This window comes from Cervus elaphus, chromosome 24 (assembly GCF_910594005.1).
Source record: "Cervus elaphus chromosome 24, mCerEla1.1, whole genome shotgun sequence".
NCBI classification, from domain to species: domain Eukaryota; kingdom Metazoa; phylum Chordata; class Mammalia; order Artiodactyla; family Cervidae; genus Cervus; species Cervus elaphus.
In genome coordinates, this window is record NC_057838.1 from 40,503,784 (window position 1) to 40,524,563 (window position 20,780).

A 20,780-nucleotide genomic window follows, 5' to 3' on the forward strand; every position below is an offset into this window, starting at 1 on the left:
TTGGGAAGATCCCCTGGAGAAAAAAATGGCAAATCCAGTATTCTTGCCTGGAGAAATCCATGAACAGAGGAGCCTAGATAACTATGGTCCATGGGTCATAAAGAGTCGGACATGAATGAGTGACTAACACACACACACACAGGACATATTTATAGGTCAAGACATAAGCAATTTTATCCAGTCTCTCTTGACATATTCTTCCCTGACTTCTTCCTTAAGTGTGGATGTTTATGGCAAGTGTTATGAACAAGGCATAGAACATTATTATAATCTTCAGTTTAGTCACTCAGTCATGTACGACTCATTGCAACCCCATGAACCACAGCATGCCAGGCCTCCCTGTCCATCACCAACTCCCAAACTCATCTCCATTGAGTTGGTGATGCCACCCAACCATCTCATCCTCTGTCGTTCCCTTCTCCTCTCGCCTTCAATCTTTCCCAGCATCAGGGAGTTTTGAAATGAGTCAGCTCTTTGCATCAGGTGGCCAAAGTATTGGAGTTTCAGCTTCAGCATCAGTCCGTCCAATAAACACCCAGGACTGATATCCCTTAGGATGGACTGGTTGGATCTCCTTGCAGTCCAAGGGACTCTCAAGAGTCTTTTCCAACACCACAGTTCAAAAGCATCAATTCTTCAGCACTCAGCTTTCTTTATAGTCCAACCCTTACATCCATACATGACCACTGGGAAAACCATAGCCTTGATGAGACGGACCTTTGTTGGTTAAGTAATGTCTCTGCTTTTTAATATGCTGTCTAGGTTGGTCATGACTTTCCTTCCAAGGAGTAAGCATCTTTCAATTTCATGGCTGCAGTCACTATCCGCAGTGATTTTGGAGCCCAGAAAAATAAAGTCAGCCACTGTTTCCACTGTTTCCCCATCTATTTGTCATGAAGTGATGGAACCAGATGCCATGATCTTAGTTTTCTGAATGTTGAGCTTTAAGCCAACTTTTTCACTCTCCTCTTTCACTTTCATCAAGAGGCCCTTTAGTTCTTCTTCACTTTCTGCCATAAGGGTGGTGTCATCTGCATATCTGAGGTTATCGATATTTCTCCCGGAAACCTTGATTCTAGCTTGCACTTCTTCCAGCCCAGCATTTCTCATGATGGACTCCGCATATAAGTTAAATAAGCAGAGTGACAATATACAGCCTTGATGTACTCCTTTTCCTATTAGGAACCAGTCTGTTGTTCCATGTCCAGTTCTAACTGTTGCTTCCTGACCTGCATACAGGTTTCTCAAGAGGCAGGTCAGGTGGTCTGGTATTCCCATCTCTTTCAGAATTTTCCACAGTTGATTGTGATCTACACAGTCAAAGGCTTTGGCATAGTCAATAAAGCAGAAATAGATGTTTTTCTGTAACTCTCTTGCTTTTTCGATGATCCAGCGGATGTTGGCAATTTGATCTCTGGTTCCTCTGCCTTTTCTGAAACCAGCTGGAACATCTGAAAGTTCACGATTCTTGTATTGCTGAAGTCTGCCTTGGAGAATTTTGAGCATTACTTTACTAGCGTGTGAGATGAGTGCAGTTGTGCGGTAGTTTGAGCCTTCTTTGGCATTGCCTTTCTTTGGGATTGGAATGAAAACTGACCTTTTCCAGTCCTGTGACCACTGCTGAGTTTTCCAAATTTGCTGACATATTGAGTGCAGCCCTTTCACAGCATCATCTTTTAGGATTTGAATAGCTCAACTGGAATTCCATCACCTCCACTAGCTTTGTTTGTAGTGATGCTTCCTAAGGCCTACCTGACTTCACATTCCAGGATGTCCTAGATTGATTGATTTAGGACTTCATAAATCTTGAATTGGTGATCTGAATTCCACTAATTGTATTTGAGAATCTAATAGGATGACTTGCAAAGGTTCGTGCTCTGATTAGTAAAATCTTACCTGAGAAAAGGGCTTCCCTGATAGCTCAGTTGGTAAAGAATCTGCCTGTAATGCAGGAGACCCCAGTTCAATTCCTGGATTGGAACAATCCACTGGAGAAGGGATAGGCTACCCACTCCAGTATTCTTGGGCTTCCCTTGTGGCTCAGCTGGTAAAGAATCCTCCTGCAATGTGAGAGACCTGGGTTCGATCCCTGGGTTGGGAAGATCCCCTGGAAAAGGGAAAAGCTACCCACTCCAGTATTCTGGCCTGGAGAATTCCATGGACTGTATAGTCCATGGGGTTGCAAAGAGTCGGACACGACTGAGCAACTTTCTCTTTCACTTACCTGAGAAAAGGTTTCATCTACAGATGACACCCCCTCAGAAAAGAGGTAAGACTGTGATTCGTAGTCATTTGACTGACCAGGGCCAGAATGTTTGCATTTTAGGATCTCCATCTCCTCTGCACTGACTGAGCAGCACCCCTGATTTGGTTTTATAGAGACAAATTTCAAGGAAAACATCACCTAGACTTTATTTCAAATTACCAAGAGGATCAATATATCTCACTGATGTCCAGAAACTCCATGTTTATAATCTTCTGTTATGATATACAAGTCAGGGAAAGTAAATGTCCTGCCAACCACAATCTCTCTTTATTATTTTTAAGAAGGGCTAGTTTCCATTATCAAAAGCAGATAAGGAATACCAGCACTCATTTGTCATTCAAAATGGAATAGACTTGTTCAGCAGGGGATGAATGAAAACCATCAAGTGGTAGGTTTGTTTTTTTAGTAGTGGCAGTAAAGCCACAATTCAAGGTCAGGGAAAATTCAAATGTCTTCTACTGGGTTGTTACTATTTTTTTGGTAGGTTGGGGAGACAATTTTCCAATAATAACTTGGGATTTCTAGTATTTTCCCCCTAAAACAGTTAAGCAGAAGCCTGAGATTTTTTTTCTTGTCTTCTCAAATGGTTTTCATAACACCAACCCAGAGATTTTACTTCTGATTTAGGGTAGTTGCTTCTTGAAAGTGAAGTGAAAGTGTTAATTGCTCAGCTGTCTCCGACTTCTTGAGACCCCTGGACTGTAACCAGGGGTCCTTCAGGCTCCTCTGTCCATGGGATTCTCCAGGCAAGAATACTAGAATGGGTTGCCATTCCTTTCTCCAGGGGATCTTCCTAACCGAGGGATCGAATCCGGGTCTCCTACACTGTGGGTGGATTCTTTACCATCTGAGCCACCTTGCTTTGTTTCATGTAGTGAATCCCATCTCACAACCTGCACTAAAGGTTGTACCGTGTGAAAAACAGCTCATTTAGTAGTCAGTGAACTTGTGCAGCAAATCGCCACCAATAGTACATCCAGGTTGTGTTTCTTTTTCACAGGTTCTGAATAGGAAACGCTAAAAATGCCATTTGCCAGTTAGGGTTTCAGACCAACAGATGGTAAGGACTCCTTGTGGGGGTGTTTCCCAGGTACCTCAAAATCAAAATATGACTCTAATTAAACTCATCTTCTCCCTTACAAATAATGGTATTTGTTTATAGCCTTTTCCATCTCTAAGTTTTGTTTTTACATTTTTTGTTTTTTTTTTTGGCCCCACCGTGTGGCATATGGAATCTTAGTTTCCCAACCAGGGGTTGAACCCATGCCCTCTATGGTGGAAGCAAAGAGTCTTAACCACTGGATCTCCAGGCGAGTCCCCTTTTCTGTCTCTAAATAGCACTACTATACACTCCCAGGTGACAAAGTGGTGAAGAGTCTGCCTGCCAGTGCAGGAGATACAAGAGATGTGTGTTTGATCCCTGGGTCAGGAAGATCCTCTGGAGTAGGAAATGGCAACCCACTCCAGTATTCTTGCCTGGAAAATTCCATGGACAGAGGACCTGGCAGGCTTCAGTCCACGGAGTTGCAAAGAGTTGGACACAACTGAGCTCACACACACACAAACACACACTCATATGAACTAAAAGAAACAGCCTTTTTTGTAGGTCATAAAGAGTTGCATCCTGGCAATTTCAAACAGATCAACTTTAACAGCTGTTCAGATCAGAAACCTTGGTGAAATTTTGCTCACCTCCACTTTACCTCTCATAGGGATGGAGGCATGGTCTGCATCCATCGCTAAGGCAACCAACCGCCATAGCTGAAGTCAGTATTAATTGGTCTCAGCAATTCCACTATCCGTACTGTAATGAACCAGTGAATCCTTTTTTTTCCCCCTAAATATGTATTTATTTATTTGGCTGTGCCAGATCTTAGTTGTGGCATGTGGAATCTAGTTCCCTGACCAGGGACTGAACTCAGTCCACTGCATCGGAGCATGGAGTCTTAGCAACTGGACCACCAGGGAAATCCCTGAATCGTCTTCAATACCCAAGTCAGATTACCTCACTTCCAAGCTAAGAATTGTTCAATGGCATCTCACTGTCCTGAACACAAACACCAGACATCCCAACATGGCTTATAGAGTCTGCAAGCCCCAGACCCAGTCAACCTCTTCTATTCCACCGCACTCTATTTTCAGTTGCTGGAATCTTCTATCTTCTCAAACATGTGCTTTCCTCCTTTTGTAGTAGGGCCTATGTACCTACTATTCCATTTACCTGGAACCTTTTTCTCTCGTTACTTCTCAGACCCTCGTCACCCAGTGACCACCCCCTGCTACTACTCCTTCTTTCACATTTCAGCATAAAAGCCATTCCTCAAGAGAACCTTCTAGATATCTCCCAGATCAAAGTGTAACCCTATGTTACATACATCCATGAGACTCTGTTCTCCATCTCAGCATGGATCACATTTCTAAGTTCTTGTTCATTTCCATGCTAGAGTCAAACTCTAAGGGGGCAAGACCAATAAATAACTATTAAGGATTTGCTATGTAGCACAGGGAACTCTACTGAATACTCCATAATGACCCGTATGGGAAAAGAATCTTAAAAAGACTGGATATATGTTAGTTATAACTGACTAACTTTGTTGTACAGCAGAAAGTAACACAACATTGTAAATCAACTATACTTCAATAAAAATTAAAAAAAATAAAAAAGACCATGGGTGTCTTGCTCACTGGCATATCGCCATCACTAAGCCAGAGCTTAGCACCTAATGGGCACTCAATAAACGTTTACTGAAAGCATGACCTTCACAAATGTCAAGGCTGCAATGCACAAGTCACAGCTTCCATTTTGTTCAGTGATATTGTCAGTTTTGGTATATCTTTGGTGCTTTTCTATTTAGGATTTTTTTTAAAAAGGAAACAAAGACATTCAATTTGAACACTCCAAATGGAAAAGGTGAACTGAAACTCTGGACCTTCTCTGAATCATTCCCTAGCAAAGTACAGCTGGGTCTCCCTGGTGGCTCAGTGGTAAAGAATTTGCCTGTCAATGTCACAGATGAGGGTTCAATCCCTGAGTCAGGAAGATACTCTGGAGAAGGAAATGGCAACCCACTCCAGTATTCTCGCCTGGAAAATCCCACGAACAGAGGAGCGTGACAGCTACAGTCCATGGGGTCGCAAGAGTCAGACACGACTTAGTGACTAAAGCAACAACAACAACATAGTTACATCTAGCAGTAGTTATTATTTTAAGAGAAATAATAATAACCTAAAATAACATTTATCGAGCATCAACTATGTGCAAAGCTTATGGAGGAAAGTGAAGCTTAGAGAAGTTTAGATTTAGTGAGGGCCACAGAGCTAGTAAATGTGGATCCACAGTCACAAGGACTCATAATCAAGAATGCTCTGGATACTCTCAGTCCCTCAGTCTTTGAGAAAGACAATTTCTCAACCATAGGGACCTTCTCTGTACACCCAGATCATTAAGAGCATCAACTACAGAATCTAAGAGGAACATATTTTCCACTATAACCACTGTAATTAAAATGTCTCTAAACAAACCAGAGTTAATTCCATGATGTTTCCAAATGCAATTCTCTCCTAAACAGCATCTTACTAAAAGCAGGTGTTCCTACCGGAAGAAAGAGTCTCTGGGCAGCACAGGGTTTGAATAATTTCTTCCATTCCTGAGGGTTTCCAGCCGAAAATGTGATGGGGTAGATTCTGTGCTCAAACTTCTTTGTATATGAGTCAGGCCACTGTCGAAGCTGAAAAAGATAGCAGGTAAGGGGAGGGTGATTAGACCCCAGAAATATGGAAAACACCTAAAACTTCTGAGTGGCAACGTAGAAATTATTCAGGTAGCATGCAAAGAAAGTTTAACTTTATCACCACAACTTGTGCTCACTGAATTGTTAAGATTTTAAAAAACAGCATCCAGAGTTGGCAAGGATGATGGGAAACTTGCACCTAACCACTGGAAGGGTAAATTATAAAAAACTTCCAAGAGGGCAATTTAGAAAGTGGTAATAACAAACCCCAAGACAGAGGTACAAGGACTTTCACAAAAACATAGTTTTTAGTAAAAAATAAAAAACAAAACAAAAAAATCCCCTTGGGAACAAATTAAATAGTCAATAATAAGGAACTGGGAAAGTGCATTATGATGGAACTACACAGTGGACTATTGTAAAGGTAAAGTACAGGTGGTACTAGAGGTAAAGAACTCGCCTGCCAATGCAGGAGACATGAGACATGGGTTTGATCCCTGGATTGGGAAGATTCCCTGGAGGAGGATGTGGCAACCCACTGCAGTATTCTTGCCTGGAGAATCCCATGGAGAGAGTAGCCTGGCAGGCTACATATGGTCCATGGGGTCGCAAAGAGTTGGACACAACTGAAATGACTTAGCACACATGCATATGTGCCATTATGAAAAAATAGTTACAATATATAGTTAGGTTTTAGAAAAAGCAAAGTGCAAAAAGAAATTTATCATATGGTTCTGTCACACAGGGGAAAATACCTGTGTGTATTTTACATGTAGAGAAAAATCTGAACAGACATGCACTGCACTGTTAAAAGTGGGTACCCACAGAGGTGGGGGTGTCATTTTCTATGTTTATATTTCTGTATTCTTTAAAACTTTTACAAGGAGTGTATATTACTTTCTCTGCTTATATTAATCTTATAATAAAATTATTTTAATCAATAGACTTTATTTTTCAGAGCAGCTTTATGTTTACAGAAAAATTGACCAGGAAATACACAGAGTTCCCATAATCCTTTCTCCTTCCCTTCCCCACGCCACAGTTTCCTCATCATTAACATCTTGTATGAATGTGGCACATTTGTTACAAGTGATGACCCAGTATCAATACATTATCAAGTAAAGCCCATAGTCTACATGTGGATTCATCCTTTGTATCATCCAATTTTATGGGTTTTGACAACTGCATGATGTTCTACATCTACCATTACAGAATGTCAATGTTTCATGCACCCCACCAGAATGGGCTGGTGGCTGTCCCCACTTCTGTGTCCTACTTTTTTCTGGTTCTGAGTCTGGGGCAAAGTTAAACTGTATATTTGATTGTGAACTGCCTGAAGAGGTTAAGAAATCAACCAGTTGACATTTTCAACTTTTATATTAGGAGATGACAAAAATAAATGAAACTTTCAAATATTAAATATCAACAATGTAGATGGCAAATACCAATATCTACAGCTTAAAAAAACTCTACTTCTTAAACAGCTTTAAAAAAAAAAAGAATCTACTTCAATAAAACAGCACTTGCCCACAATGCAGTTTCCAGAGGGTTCATGATGGCAATTAGCATTTTGTTTTGTTCTGACGCTGAGGTATGTGTCCCTGAGCCTCCCAGAAAGTTATCACAAGACACTCTGGATATTCCCACAATGCCTCAGTGTTGAAACTAACTGACAACCCTGTGAAGGATGCGATAACCTGCCCCTCCACACCAGCATCTCACATGGCTGAGCAGAAACCAAAGGCTGCTGATCTACAGTTTCAGGGCTAATACAGTACCCACCAGACAGAAACATTCCATGGAATCTGCAGAATCTGATACGGCCTCACAATTATACTCCACAACAAGCAGAGCAAGAATCATTTGTGCCTTCTGTGTATCTATGATAGATTTTTGCTTGATACAAATAAAGAAATTGAAGCTGAGAAACATTCTGTGACTTAGAAAGAGCCAATGTTTTACATCTAAACTGGCACCATAATCTCAGCATGGAAAAGAAAGGGGCCATATGCCCTGCTGTGATTTTTAACACCCTATTATAATTTCCTTTGCAATTGAGCTTCACTGGTCTAACAAAGACCTGAGGAAATGAGCCATCAAAGGGATAAAGTCATCTGAGCAACGCAAAACGTAACACAACTGCACAGGTAGCTACAAAATTTTCCCATTCAATAGCTCCTAATCTATAACGTCCCAGGTACTATGGCTCATAACAAATTACTCCAAAATTCAGTAGTATAAAACAACCATTTATTACGCCCACAGATTCCAAGGATCAAAAAATCAGACAAGGCACAGAAGGGACGGCTTGACTTTGCTCCACAATGTCTGGGGCCTCAACTACAAGTCTTGGAGGCTGGGGGCTGGAATCATCTGACGGCTTGTCCTCACATGTCTGGTGGTGGAGGTTAGTTACCAGCTGGGGACCTGACTTCTCTCTGGGTGGGCTTCTTCCTATGGGTGAATTTGGACTTCCTCACTGCATGGTGACTAGGTTCCAGGGCCAGGCATCCCGAGAGATAACCAGGCAGAAGCTGTATCCTTTTTATGAGCCAGCCTCAGATGTCACATGGCAGGACGTTTGGCATACTCTGTTATACACACATACATGTTATGTGCTCATGCTCAGTCACTCAACTGTTTCTGACTCTTTGTTTCCCATGTAGCACAGTGGTAAACAATCTGCCTGCCAGTGCATGACATGCAAGAGAAGTGGGTCCAATCCCTGCGCTGGGAAGATCCCTGGAAAAGGAAATGACAACCCACTCCAATATTCTTCCCTGGAAAATTCCATGGACAGAGGAGCCTGGTGGGCTACTAAACATCCATGCACACACATATTATGTATATAGAAATATCTGTATTAGCTCTTGCCTTATAACAAATTACCCTAAAACTTAGTAGCTTAAAACCACAAACATTCATTATCTCATGTGAGCTGGGTTGTTCTGGCTGAGGAACCCTCCTGAGGGTGAGTCATCTGAAGGTTGGATGGGGTTAGAAGTCCTGTCTCCAAGTTCATGTACATGAATGTCGGCCAGAAGTCGTCATGCCTCAATGCATGGTCTTCTGCAAGGGCTGCTCTGACATAAAAGCTGGGCTCCAAGAGAGAAAGAGTGCAACCAAGATGGAAGGTGCAGTGACTTTTTAAATTTAATCTCAGAAGTGACATAGCATCACTTCTTCCCTATGCTACTGGTCACGCAGGCCAGCCCTGGGACAGTGCAGGAGGAAAATACATAAAGGTGTGAATAGTAGGAGGCAGGATCACTGGGGGCCCTTCGGAAAACACAACCTGTTACACATCTATAATTATATATATACATCTTCCTTCTCTTTTTAAAATTTAAGTCTGCATTCTGTTCTGTTCCATTCTCATGCCCCAACTTCTAGCATGTAGTAGGTACTCAATAAATACTTGTTCAATGGATACTGTACGTGACCCGACTAGTGTTGGCCCATAGCCACTTCCGCTCCATTCCTGAACACAGCATACTTCTCAGCCCCTTTGGAGTTGGGTGGGTCTTGTGACTGGCTGCCGCTGGACAGTTAAATAGGAACAGAAATGTCAGTGTCAAGCGGAGGGAGTGAAAGGCACCATGGGGAGCTGATAGTCCCTATCTTTCCTTTAGTGGCATCTCAAGAACTGCAGAGGCCAAATGTTCCAGCAGGTGCCAGCTGCTTGCAAGAATGGTCTCTGTTAACTGTGGTCCTAGGTTAAGAGGGCCGTGTGGAGAGGCCCTCTGAGACATGTAGCAGGCGTATGGAAAGTATCTGAACTTTCCGGAAGTTGTTACTGCAGCCTGACCTAGCCTATCTTGGGTACAGATAAGCATCTCTTTTTATCACTCCCAATGGTCCCAAGTTGCAGAGGGGGAAAGTGAAGCCCAAAAAAAGCCCCCGAGACTTGCCTAAGATCAGGCAGCTGGTAAATAGTGGACCTGAGTTTTGAATCCGGGTTTTCTGTCTACTAGTTTGAGAAGTAGTCGAGTTAGGTTTATGGGTCAGAAACCTTGAACTGACATCAGATGAGTTAATCACTGAGACTCCCTAAGCCTCAAAGATCTCAGTTAGTAAAATACAGATATTTTATTAGTTAGTAAACTATGGATATGGTTATTAACTTTTTCAAAGGATTGTTATCAGGATTAAATAACAGTAAATCATAAATCATAAGCCCTTGATAAAGGCGGTTCTATTTTTGAAATTATGATTACTATTATCATTCATTATAATTCCTCTTATACCACAGCTTCAGAGAAGCTACCTACATGTGTTTCAATGTTTTTGCTTGCCCCTTCCCCTGATGCAGACCTTTCTCAAGGTATTTGCCAATCAATTTCAAGTCCCAAGACAGTTTCTTCCCTGGCTTCTCTAGGAGAGGATGCCAAAGTGATTTTTTTATTCTTTAGAAATCATAATACATTCTCCAGCTTTCAGTTATTTGTCTTTAGTTACCCAACATTCTGCTTTGGCCTTTCAGTGTGGCTGCCCGGATGGCAGGATGTAGCCCCAGTGACATAAGTTGGTAGATACAAAACAAAACAGCTGCTCTCTCTGCCAGCACTCAAGAACTCACTGCAAGAGAAGCCTTGCCAGGAAAACAAAGCTCGGTTTATAGTCGCACACGCAACAAGCCCAGAGAAAAGAGGTGTTTCCAAAGCTCCCCTGTACTGGCGGGAAACTGTCACTTGTTCCTCAATACAGGAAGAGTACACACATATACATGTACACACACACACACATACTCAACCTCTCAGATACACAAATACACATACACACACCTGTATGTGAAAAAAATGTGGAAGAATTACTCAAAAGTGTTGACTCTGGTAGTTTTCTGTGGGGGAAGAAGGGTAGCAAGGACTTCTAGGTTTCACATTTATAACATCCTGTTTGAATTTATTTTGATGAGCACATATTATTTGTCATTCAAAAAATATATATATATATATATACAGATAAAAATAAGCTACGTGACTCCCACTGAGAACAATGTCGGTAACACCAGGAGGGGTGGAGCCCTGGGTCAAGTGCTTCAAGTGCATCATCTCATTTGATCCTCATTTAATCCTCCCAATCTCTCTCTAAGGGGGTGTAATTATCCCTGTGTTATAGAGGACAACTTTACGGCTCAGAGCCAAGTGTTCGTGGGCACACAGCTGAGTCTTCAGTAAAATACATTAGGAAACAGGATATGCATGTCCACAGTGCACTCTTGTCTACACTCGGTGCCACAATTTCTGCACAATCACCTGCTTATCGAACTCAGGCTTCAGAGATTCTTCGGTGAAGATATGAAACTGCATCTTCCTGTGGCTAAAGAGCACGGCAGATTTGAGCATGACAAGCGTCTCCTCCAGCCGATTGCCACAGGCCACCACCGCCAAGTGGATCCAGAGCTCGGGTGGCAGCACAGCTTGGAAACTCCTGAGTTCTCCAGGCCTCCTAGAAAGAAGAAAAATAGGGGAAAGCTATTATTAAACTCATAAGAGAAAAATAAAAGCTAGTGGAGGGTTAGAACATTTCAAAACACGAACAGGCACAATCTGTTATACTTTATAAAGTGATAAGCATTTTGACAATTCTTCCTGCTTAGAGAAAAATACCCTTTATTCCCATATTTATCCTGGCAATAGCAGGATGAGTCACTGTTTGGACTGCTATAGGTGTCTGAGGCTTTTTTCCGCCAGCATTCAGCTGTCTAGTGCCTGCTGGCTGCCTACTGGCCCATGTTTGGAAATGGTATTGCTAAACTCTGACAGCTGACACAGGGCTGTGGCGCTCCCACTCACATGGGCCATGGAAATTAGATTTGAATGCAATTTGAACAAGTCGAGGGTGGACAGTGGCTTTCCCATGTGAAACAAGCAACATGATACTCCTATCATCTGGAGGGTTTTAGGCTGAAGTGGAAGGCATGACCACCGGACCAAAGGAAAATCATGCAAACCCAGGAGGTGAGCAAAGAAAACAACACATGGGGCCTCCGTGACATCTTGGGAGAGTCTTACAGAAACAGGTGTTAATCTTAACCGTCTCGCTCAAGACTGCTGAGCTGGTAGGTATGAAATTCAGCTTCCAGCGTGAAATGCTTAGTAATGAGAAGCAGGCAGGAGAGAGGACAGGTTAAGCTGAAAATTACCAAGGTATCAAATACCCAGTCAACAGCTGAGAGGGGAACAGGGTCCAAGAGTCCAGAATCATCTTCCAGCTATTTCCTCGTAATAAAAAATTTGTTCCAGACAAGGAGACACAGCCAAGCCTCAAACACACCACTGAGAAACATTTGCAGGCAAGCTGGAAGATGTTGGCCTGGAAAAAGGTGCCCTGAGACAAATGAAACTAATTTACTTGCACAAGAGATCTGGAGGCCAGGGGAGCTTGGATGTGGAATGCTACCTTCCTTCCAAAAACTTCGAGTTCAATCAGCGTGCTGCTCCATTATTCACTGCTCGCTCAAATAAAGGCGGCCGTGCTCCAGATTTCTTTCACCAAGAGGAAAGTTGAAGATGTGGGTGGAACACTTCGGAAGACTTTCCAGTTTGATTACTTAAGAGCATGCTGAGTAGAAGCATGGCTTCCTGGCTTAGTTAGGTGCAGATGCATAGACTTACTCAGATTCTACTGATTTTGGGGATCAGAGGAGAGGACAGTAGAGATGTATCTTCTGAGACTGTCCACGTCTCTTCAGCTCCCTGCTGCTACCTGATGAGGCATCACCTTCCCTCACCAAGATCACTGTGACTCCCCCGAGATGGTCCTCCCACCTCCAATCTGATCCTTATCCCCATCTATGATTTCTCCTCATTGGCGTCAGAGTCATGGTCTTCTAAAATGCAAATAGGATTGTGTTACTCCCTGGATAAAAGTCATGTAAAGACTCCCGACTGCCTTGTAGATCAAGTCCAAACTGCTGATTGTGGCTTCTACTTAGGTCTCTTGTATCTGCCTCCAGCGCCTGGAGCCTGGGTGGGCAGCCACTCACAATCACAGTCACACTTAGACTGCAGCTCTCCATCTCATTGCTAGTCATCTTCAGATCCCAGCACATGCACTGTCTCTCAGAAATGCTCTTCTCTGCTCTCTTTTCCTTGCTCACTCCATCCCATTACTCCATAAATCTATATGAAGTGCCTACGATGTGCCAGACACCTTTCTGGGTGCCAGGAAGACAGCAGTGAACAATACAGATCAAAATGACTGCCCTTGCTGAAGCTACATTCTACAGGTGGTAGGTGAAAGACAAAGAAAGAGTAACAGTCAAAGCAAATAATAATTAAGTAACTCACAAAGAAAGTTATCCAGCAAGCAGGAAATACAGGGTGGAACCATGAGGGATACAGGAGTGTCTGGTGGTTTGGAACATGCTATACGTTGCAAAGTCAGGGAAGTAAGTCCTCAATGAGAAGGCGAGATCCAATGACAATCTGATGGTGGGGAGGGAAGGAGTCACATGCTTTTGTGGGTGAGGAGGATTCCAGGCAAAGGGGACAGTCACAGCAAAGGTGCTAAATCAGAAGCATGCCTGGTAAACTCAAGAATCCTTGCCTTCAGGACTCAGATGTCTTCTCTCCCTCAGCTTCATGGATGGACTTTCATACCTGCTATTAAAGCCAACTCCCAACTAATTTATGTAAAGGGATGGGAAGGATGTGTCACAGGTAATGCCAAAACCACAGTCGATTAAGAAAAAGTCAGTCAAAATACCAACCAAAATAGGCTACAAAACATTTAATGCATACTCGTTTGCTTAAAATTATGCTCAATATTTAGAAACACAAGTATCCACAGGTACTAAAATAGTAAAAGCAACAGCTTAGCTGTCTTAAATATGAGCCATTACCCCACCTCCAAAGAGAACAACTCCACCTAATTTAGCTCTACACTTCGGACTTCTACATGAATAAAATGTCTTAACCTCAGTAATCAGGAAAACACTAATTCAAACAATAAGGAGATTCTATGTTGTTTTGGACTGGTGAAATTTAAAAAATAAAAGTTGGACCATACACATTTCAGAGTGAATATGAAGGTGGGGGACAGCTCAGATGCTGCTGGGGCAATTTAAGTTGACCTAAACACCTTGGAAAGTCTTTTGGTCACATCTATCAGGAGTGAAGATATATATATACCCTCACTCTGCTGGTTCTACACCTGCATATGAGACCTGAAGAAACTCTTGCACATTTGCATAGGACCCATGCAAGAATGCTCACAGCAGTCTTATTTATAATATTGCAAAGTTGGAAATAACTTTCCTGTCCATGCAAAGGAGAATCATGAATATATTTGACATGTTTAAGTGGAATACTGCACAGCAGTGAAAATAAACATCTCAGAAGGTCATGTACGAACATAAGGACAAAGAGGAAAAAGAGCAATTGGTAGCAGGATAGTGATAGAATGAGACAGTTTGGATGAAGCCGAAAAACCAGCAAACACCATTGCGTGTTGTTCACAGACATATGGAGTAAAAGTCATCATATTATGAGGATGAGAAACATCAAAGGCAAGGCAGTGGTTACTTCCAGGCACTTAAGTTTTTATTTCTTAAGATGAGAGCAGGGTACACAGAAATGCATGACATAATTGTCTGTATTATTCACGTGCCCAAACTATGTGACAAATACTTTATTTTCTTCTTGATTAAAAAAAGCTTGCATTTCCCTGCAGCACAGCAGGCCACTTTTCTTTGCAGGCTTCAGTGATTTGGGCCTGCTTGGTAGACAGAGCCGGGGCTGGGGCCTGCAGTCCTTTTTGGTGTCTGGTGACAGGTACTAAAAAAGACAAATAAAGCTTCTCCTGGTGGCAGTTCAAGTAGCAGTGGCTGGGATTTAATGAGACCTTTGCTGCCCCTACTCTGCTACCTCTCATGTTACATTAAAAATCGCAGGCTTCAGGTAATAAGCATTCGTGTTCTGTGGCTACAAGGAATAATCAAGTTTAAGGGCGCTGAAATGGTGTGCCTTCCACCAAATCTTACCAATGGGGCACAAACCCCTCTCAAATGTCACCTGAAGACCCTGAAAGGGTCAAGGGACATCCAGGCTACAGACCTCAGACTTCTAAACCCCCTGAGCTGCCAGGTGTTGGTGGGGAATGGGAGATGGGAATTGTACTCCCACTGCTCTGACTGATGGTTAACTATGTTCTTCTTTACACTTTATAAAAGAAGACTGGAGTAGACATTTGCTGTCCAGGAGTTTTACAGGCCTGCTGCTGAGGCTGAAGCTGATGGCAACCAACTCAGCTACTGCACTGGTAGACCCTGGATGGGAGTTAACAGAGTGGAAAGCAGAGCCAAAAGGAGGCAGGTCAGATCTCAAACGGCATTACTTGGGCACCTGAATCCAGGTGTATGGCTTTAACCCTGGAAGGTTATTGATCAAGCCAAAAAATTCTCCTCCCTTTAAGTCAGCATGAAACAAACTTACAACTTAGCAATCAAAAAAGAGTCTTTACACAGGTCCTAGAAATAGGTTTCAGATTGCCTTGGACTCACTCTGCTTTTCTTCTCACCTTGAGTCATCCTCTAAATGCTCCATGAATCCATCCCCTCTCTGTAGCTCACTGGTTGGATGGCATCAGCTCGATGGACATTAGTCTGAGCAGGCTCCAGGAGTTGGTGATGGACAGGGAAGCCTGGCGTGCTGCAGTCCATAGGGTTGCAAAGAGTTGGACACGACTGAGCAACTGAACTGAGGACCTTCATCCAAATTTTCATCATTCTACCAGTTTTCATAGGTGGAAGAGACACCAGATACCATCTCGAGCAGGGGATTCCCAGCCTGACTGCGTATCATCATCACAGGAGGTGTCTATTAATATCATAACTCCCATCCCAGAGAGATTCTGATTCCGTGGGTCTGGGGTGAAGCCCCAGAGTTTGCATATTAACACACTTGGACTACAAGCATCCGGAGTTCATCTCCAGCCAGGAACTCATCACCTGAGTTGACCTCTCACCTCTCCTCTCTCTCCCTAACTCTTCCCCTCACCTTCAGGAATGAAGCTCTATCCTCTGCCTTTTCTCCGGGTCTTCTCTTCACCTCTTGCCTAATGAAAACATGCCGCCTTGTGAGGATGCCACCTCCCCAGTCGACCGCTCAAGTGCAGCTCTCCTTCCTGCCCTGTCCCAGGAGCCTCGGAAGCTGGTCTCCCCCCTGCTCCTCCCCAACACGTCCAGACACTGTGTCTCCACGGTGAAGCCTGTGGGTGCAACTATTCCATCCTCCTTGCTGGTGTCATCTCTCAGCTCTCCGGTCACTCCTCTTCATTCCCCGAACAGCTGAGCTTCTTGCCCACAGTACATCTCCCAGCACAGTCCTTGTCAATATTCTTGTTGTCTAATTGCTAAGCCATGTCCTACTCATTTCAACCCCCATAGGCTCTTAGGGACTTCAATGGCTCTTTACAAGATGGCTCCTGCATCCTGATCCTCAGTTTTGTGAGCTGAATACCCTCCACCTTTTCCTTCTCATGTCCTGAGACACTCCTGTAAGTGCTGTGCTTACATCCTGGACTACACTGTTGCTTCTGGAATGTTCTTCCCCAGGGCTTCCCTGCAGGCTCAGTGGTAAAGAATCCACCTGCCAACGCAGAGACTTGAGTTCAATTCCTGGGTCAGGAAGATCCCCTGGAGAAGGAAATGGCAACCCACTCCGGTATTCCTGCCTGGGAAATCCCATGGACAGAAGAGCCTGACAGGCTACAGTCCATGGGGTCACAAAAAGTCAGACACGACTGAGGCGATGGCACGGCACAGCTCTTTGCAAAACCACCTCCTTCTCTTTTGATGGTAGAATAACGCTTCCCTGACCACCTCATTGAAGGAGCACCTTCCCTTTTCTTTTCTATCAGGGTCTTTACTTCATTCCAAAAACCTACCTTGGTTGGTGATTACCTATTCTTTCATTGTAATTTACAGCAAGCACACAATATTATTTACAGTCAACATAAGGCAATGTAAATTTTAAAAATCCTTAGAAAAATGGTTGGAATAAAACACACAATGTATATTTTCTGTTTTTAAAATATAAAACATTATGTGTTGAAATAGTAAGGTTGGTACATGAAAAAAAATCCTTGCCCCATAAAAAAATTTTTTTTGCATGTTATAGTCTGGTCTTTACTCCACCGAATAAAATACATACTAACGGTGTACATACAATTTTATATTCTACTTTTTTCATCTGATTCTGTTACTTTTCAAGTCTTCATGACCATCATTTTGACTGGTTATCTGACTAAAACACCATGGCTTACCATTTCTTTCATGGTGGCTGTTCTCAATTTTTCTCAAATATACATATATATATATATATATATGTACATATAAAATCTTGCACTAAACATGGATAGGTCAATAGATTTTTCTCCCCCGTTTTTTGCATTATTTACTTACACTACATTCCCAGGAAGGAATTTACTGGGTTAACAGCTATTATCCTATCAAGGATGTAGTATTTTTGAGTTTCCAAGAGTTCTTAGAAAACATCCAGACTATGAGAAGGAAAACAAAAAACATAGCAAACATTAGACCAGCCACCTCTGAGCTCCTTGTATGAGGTCACTGTGGGGCTGACAGCTGAAACAAGATGAAACACGCTTGCACTGCCATCAGTGCCTCCAATTCCTTGTGTTCTGAAGAGGTGATGCATAGATTGCAGTTATCATTTAGACACTGCATCAAATAACATTGAGTCTCCCAGTAAGATGTTATTCCATTTTCAGTTCTTTTTCAACAATGTCTTTTTCAACAGTGCTAGTATGTCTTTCTAATGTTGCCAAATTCTCCTTTTCAACTGAGAAGACAGCAGGCCTCAGCTAGAGAGCCTTCAGCAGGCACAAGTACCAAGTTAGAAATGAAAAGCTGTCTTGTTTTCTTAGTGTTTGATTTGACAATTCCCTTCTATTTATGTTATTGCTAACAATATATGTCAGTGATAAAAAGTTTTCTTTAAAAACAAATATACTAAGAATGTGGAGAAATCAGCACTCTCAAGCCCGACTGGTGAGGCTACAAAATAGTGCAACTGCTTTGGAAAACAGTTCCTCAAAATTTTAACTATAGAACTACCATTAGTCAGTTCAGTTCAGTTGCTCAGTTGTGTCTGACTCTTTGCGACCCCATGGACTGCAGCACACCAAACTTCCTTGTCCATCACCAACTCCTGGAACTTGCTCAAATTCATGTCCATCAAGTCAGTGATGCCATCCAACCATCTCAACCTCTGTCATCCTCTTCTCCTCTCGCCTTCAATCTTTCCCAGCATCAGGGTCTTTTCCAATAAGTCAGTTCTTTGCATCAAGTGGCCAAAGTATTGATATATCAGCTGGTAGTACAGAACTACCATATGACCCAGTAATTCTACTGCTAGGTATCCACCCAAGGGAAATGAAAACAACTGTTCTCACAAAAACATGTACATTTGTAAATGTTCATAGTAGCATTATTTACAATAGCCAAAAAGTCCGACCCAAGTGTCCATCAACTGATGAATGAATAAACAAAATGCGGTATATCTGTATAAAGGAATATTATGTGGCAATAAAAAGGAATGGAGCACTGATGCATGTGTCAACATATTAGAACCTTTAAAATAGTTTGTGAAAATATAGAAGACTACATGTTGCATGATTCCAAATGTACAAAAAGTCCAGGATAGGAAAATCCATAGAGACAAAAGGCAGGTTAGTGGTTACCAGGAACTCACAGAAGGGGGGAAGGGGGAGTGACTGTTTCATGGGTATAGGGTTTCTTTTCCGAGTGATGAAACTGTTCTGAAACTGGATAGCAGGAACGGTTGCACAACTCTGTGAATAAACTAAAAATCTCCACATTGTACATCTTTTAAGGGTATTTGAATTATATTGCAATAAAGCCACTATTAAATAAGTACACAAAAGCACACATTTATAACAAGGATAGATTTAAGTTTTTTTCTTTTCAAGTTAGCATACAGTAGTATAGTCTTAAGAATCATGATGCTGATGTAGGAATGACTGAGGTTTGGAAAACGCCACCCTCATTGTCCTGGTTTAAGCCCACCCTGTGATCCAATGAAAAATGATGCTCAGAACAGCAGAGAAGGCTCAACCATCACCTCCGCACTGCTGGAGACGAGCGTCTCCTTAATTGCTTAAAAGTCTCAAGCGTGTGACTTAATTAAACTTCAATTTCTGGAGTGTATAAATAATGAAATACGGCATTTATGTGTAGTGCTATTTACTTTGGAGCCCATTACTGCAAAACACACTGAATTATTAACGCGAGTAATTGCTTCTACTCAGACCCTCTTTTCTGCTGTCTCCTGGTACCTCTGTTATCAGGGCTTCTTAACTGACAGGCTAAATTAACTCAGGTAAACCTGATGCTATGATATGGGCTGGCAGTGTGAGCTGGACAGAAAATCACAGCCTGAACCAGAACTGTTGGTGACAAGTTTTAATAGGGAAGGAAACACAGAAATTTGAGGGGAGAGGTGGGAAGGAAGGGAAACAGACAAATTTTAAGATTTGAGTTGAATATGCTCACCCTAGGGAAGACTTGACTTGTAGAATGCTCTTCCCCCTACCCCTGTCCCAGTGGAATCTCTTTTAAGATGAAGCCATGGCTATTTGAACATGGAGATTTGCAAATGAGGTCACAGTGGCAGTTGAAAAAGTGGAAATACCTTGATTTAGCTCCTAGCAAAAGAGTCTGGTGATGGGTGATTATATCCATGTTAAGTGTTGGCAGCCAGAGACACTAATGAAGTTCCTTGCAAACTACAGGTCTGGGAACACATGAAACCCCTGACAAAAAATTTCCACACTGAAGCTGTGAGTAGAGCCTTTACTTAGCAAACCAGACATGACGCCCAGGACTGTGCTAACAGTTAAATCACTTTTAATGACCCATGGTTTGGAGTTAAATCAACAGTCTTTAATCTTCCAAGACAGACAGAAAAGCTGGCATTTGCCTTGGAGTCCCTGCATTACATGATCAGTGTTGACACGATGCAAAAATATCTGCTATGAGGGGAAGGATTAATAAAATCATTTGATAAGTGAATCCAATTATTAATAATTCATATTTTGCTTGGATCACGACATGTGAAACATGGCTGTGTTCCTAAACAAAGTCTAGCTCTAAAGAACAATAGGTGTCAATGCCCAAAGGTGGTGATTTTGTATGTGTGTGTGTCTGCCTTTAGCCATCATTGTACACATATACATGGTTTATGATTAGGAAGTAGCAGAGTCAGGATTCAAACTCAAGACTTAAGAAGCCTTGCTTTTCATTATGATGCTATATATGGGACCACACACAAGTGAGTCAGAAAAGAAGCCCCCTCTAGGTACATAAAGCCTTTATCTTTACTTCAAGCTCTTGACTCAGTGATCTGAAGGTGAACTGGATTTCAGCACCCGCTAGAGACCCGCCAGGTGTGATTCCCATAGTAAACCTGCACCATCTCTTCCTCCATAATCTATCTACTCACCCTTTGCTGTGACTCAGTTGTGTCCAATTCTTTGCGACCCCATGGACTGCAGCACACCAGGCTTCCCTGTCCTTCACCATCTCCCAGAGCTTGCTCAAACTCATGTCCATTGAGTTGGTGATGCCATCCAACCATCTTGCCCTCTGTCATCCCCTTTTCCTCCTGCCTTCAGTCTTTCCCAGCATCAGGGTCTTTTCAAATGAATCCGTTCTTCGCATCAGGTGGCCAAAGTATTAGAGTTTTAGCTTCAGCATCAGTCCTTCCAATGAATATTCAGTACTGATTTCCTTTAGG

General features: G+C 42.4%; 1 protein-coding gene across 2 annotated transcripts in view; it reads right to left on the reverse strand.

Moving 5' to 3' along the window:
• Positions 1 to 20,780, reverse strand: part of GXYLT2 (glucoside xylosyltransferase 2) — a 79,555-nt gene that overhangs the window by 46,258 nt on the left and 12,517 nt on the right. The window contains exons 1-3 of one of the 2 annotated variants that reach the window (XM_043886523.1): positions 15,520 to 15,560; positions 11,253 to 11,445; positions 5,863 to 5,994 (exon numbers count right to left, since the gene is read on the reverse strand). In XM_043886523.1, coding sequence (XP_043742458.1) covers positions 5,863 to 5,994; positions 11,253 to 11,445; positions 15,520 to 15,545 — 351 coding nt within the window. In that variant the 5' untranslated portion in view covers positions 15,546 to 15,560. Of the gene's footprint in view, positions 1 to 5,862; positions 5,995 to 11,252; positions 11,446 to 15,519; positions 15,561 to 20,780 lie in introns of those variants that run through there. The other variant, XM_043886522.1, reaches the window with a different exon arrangement.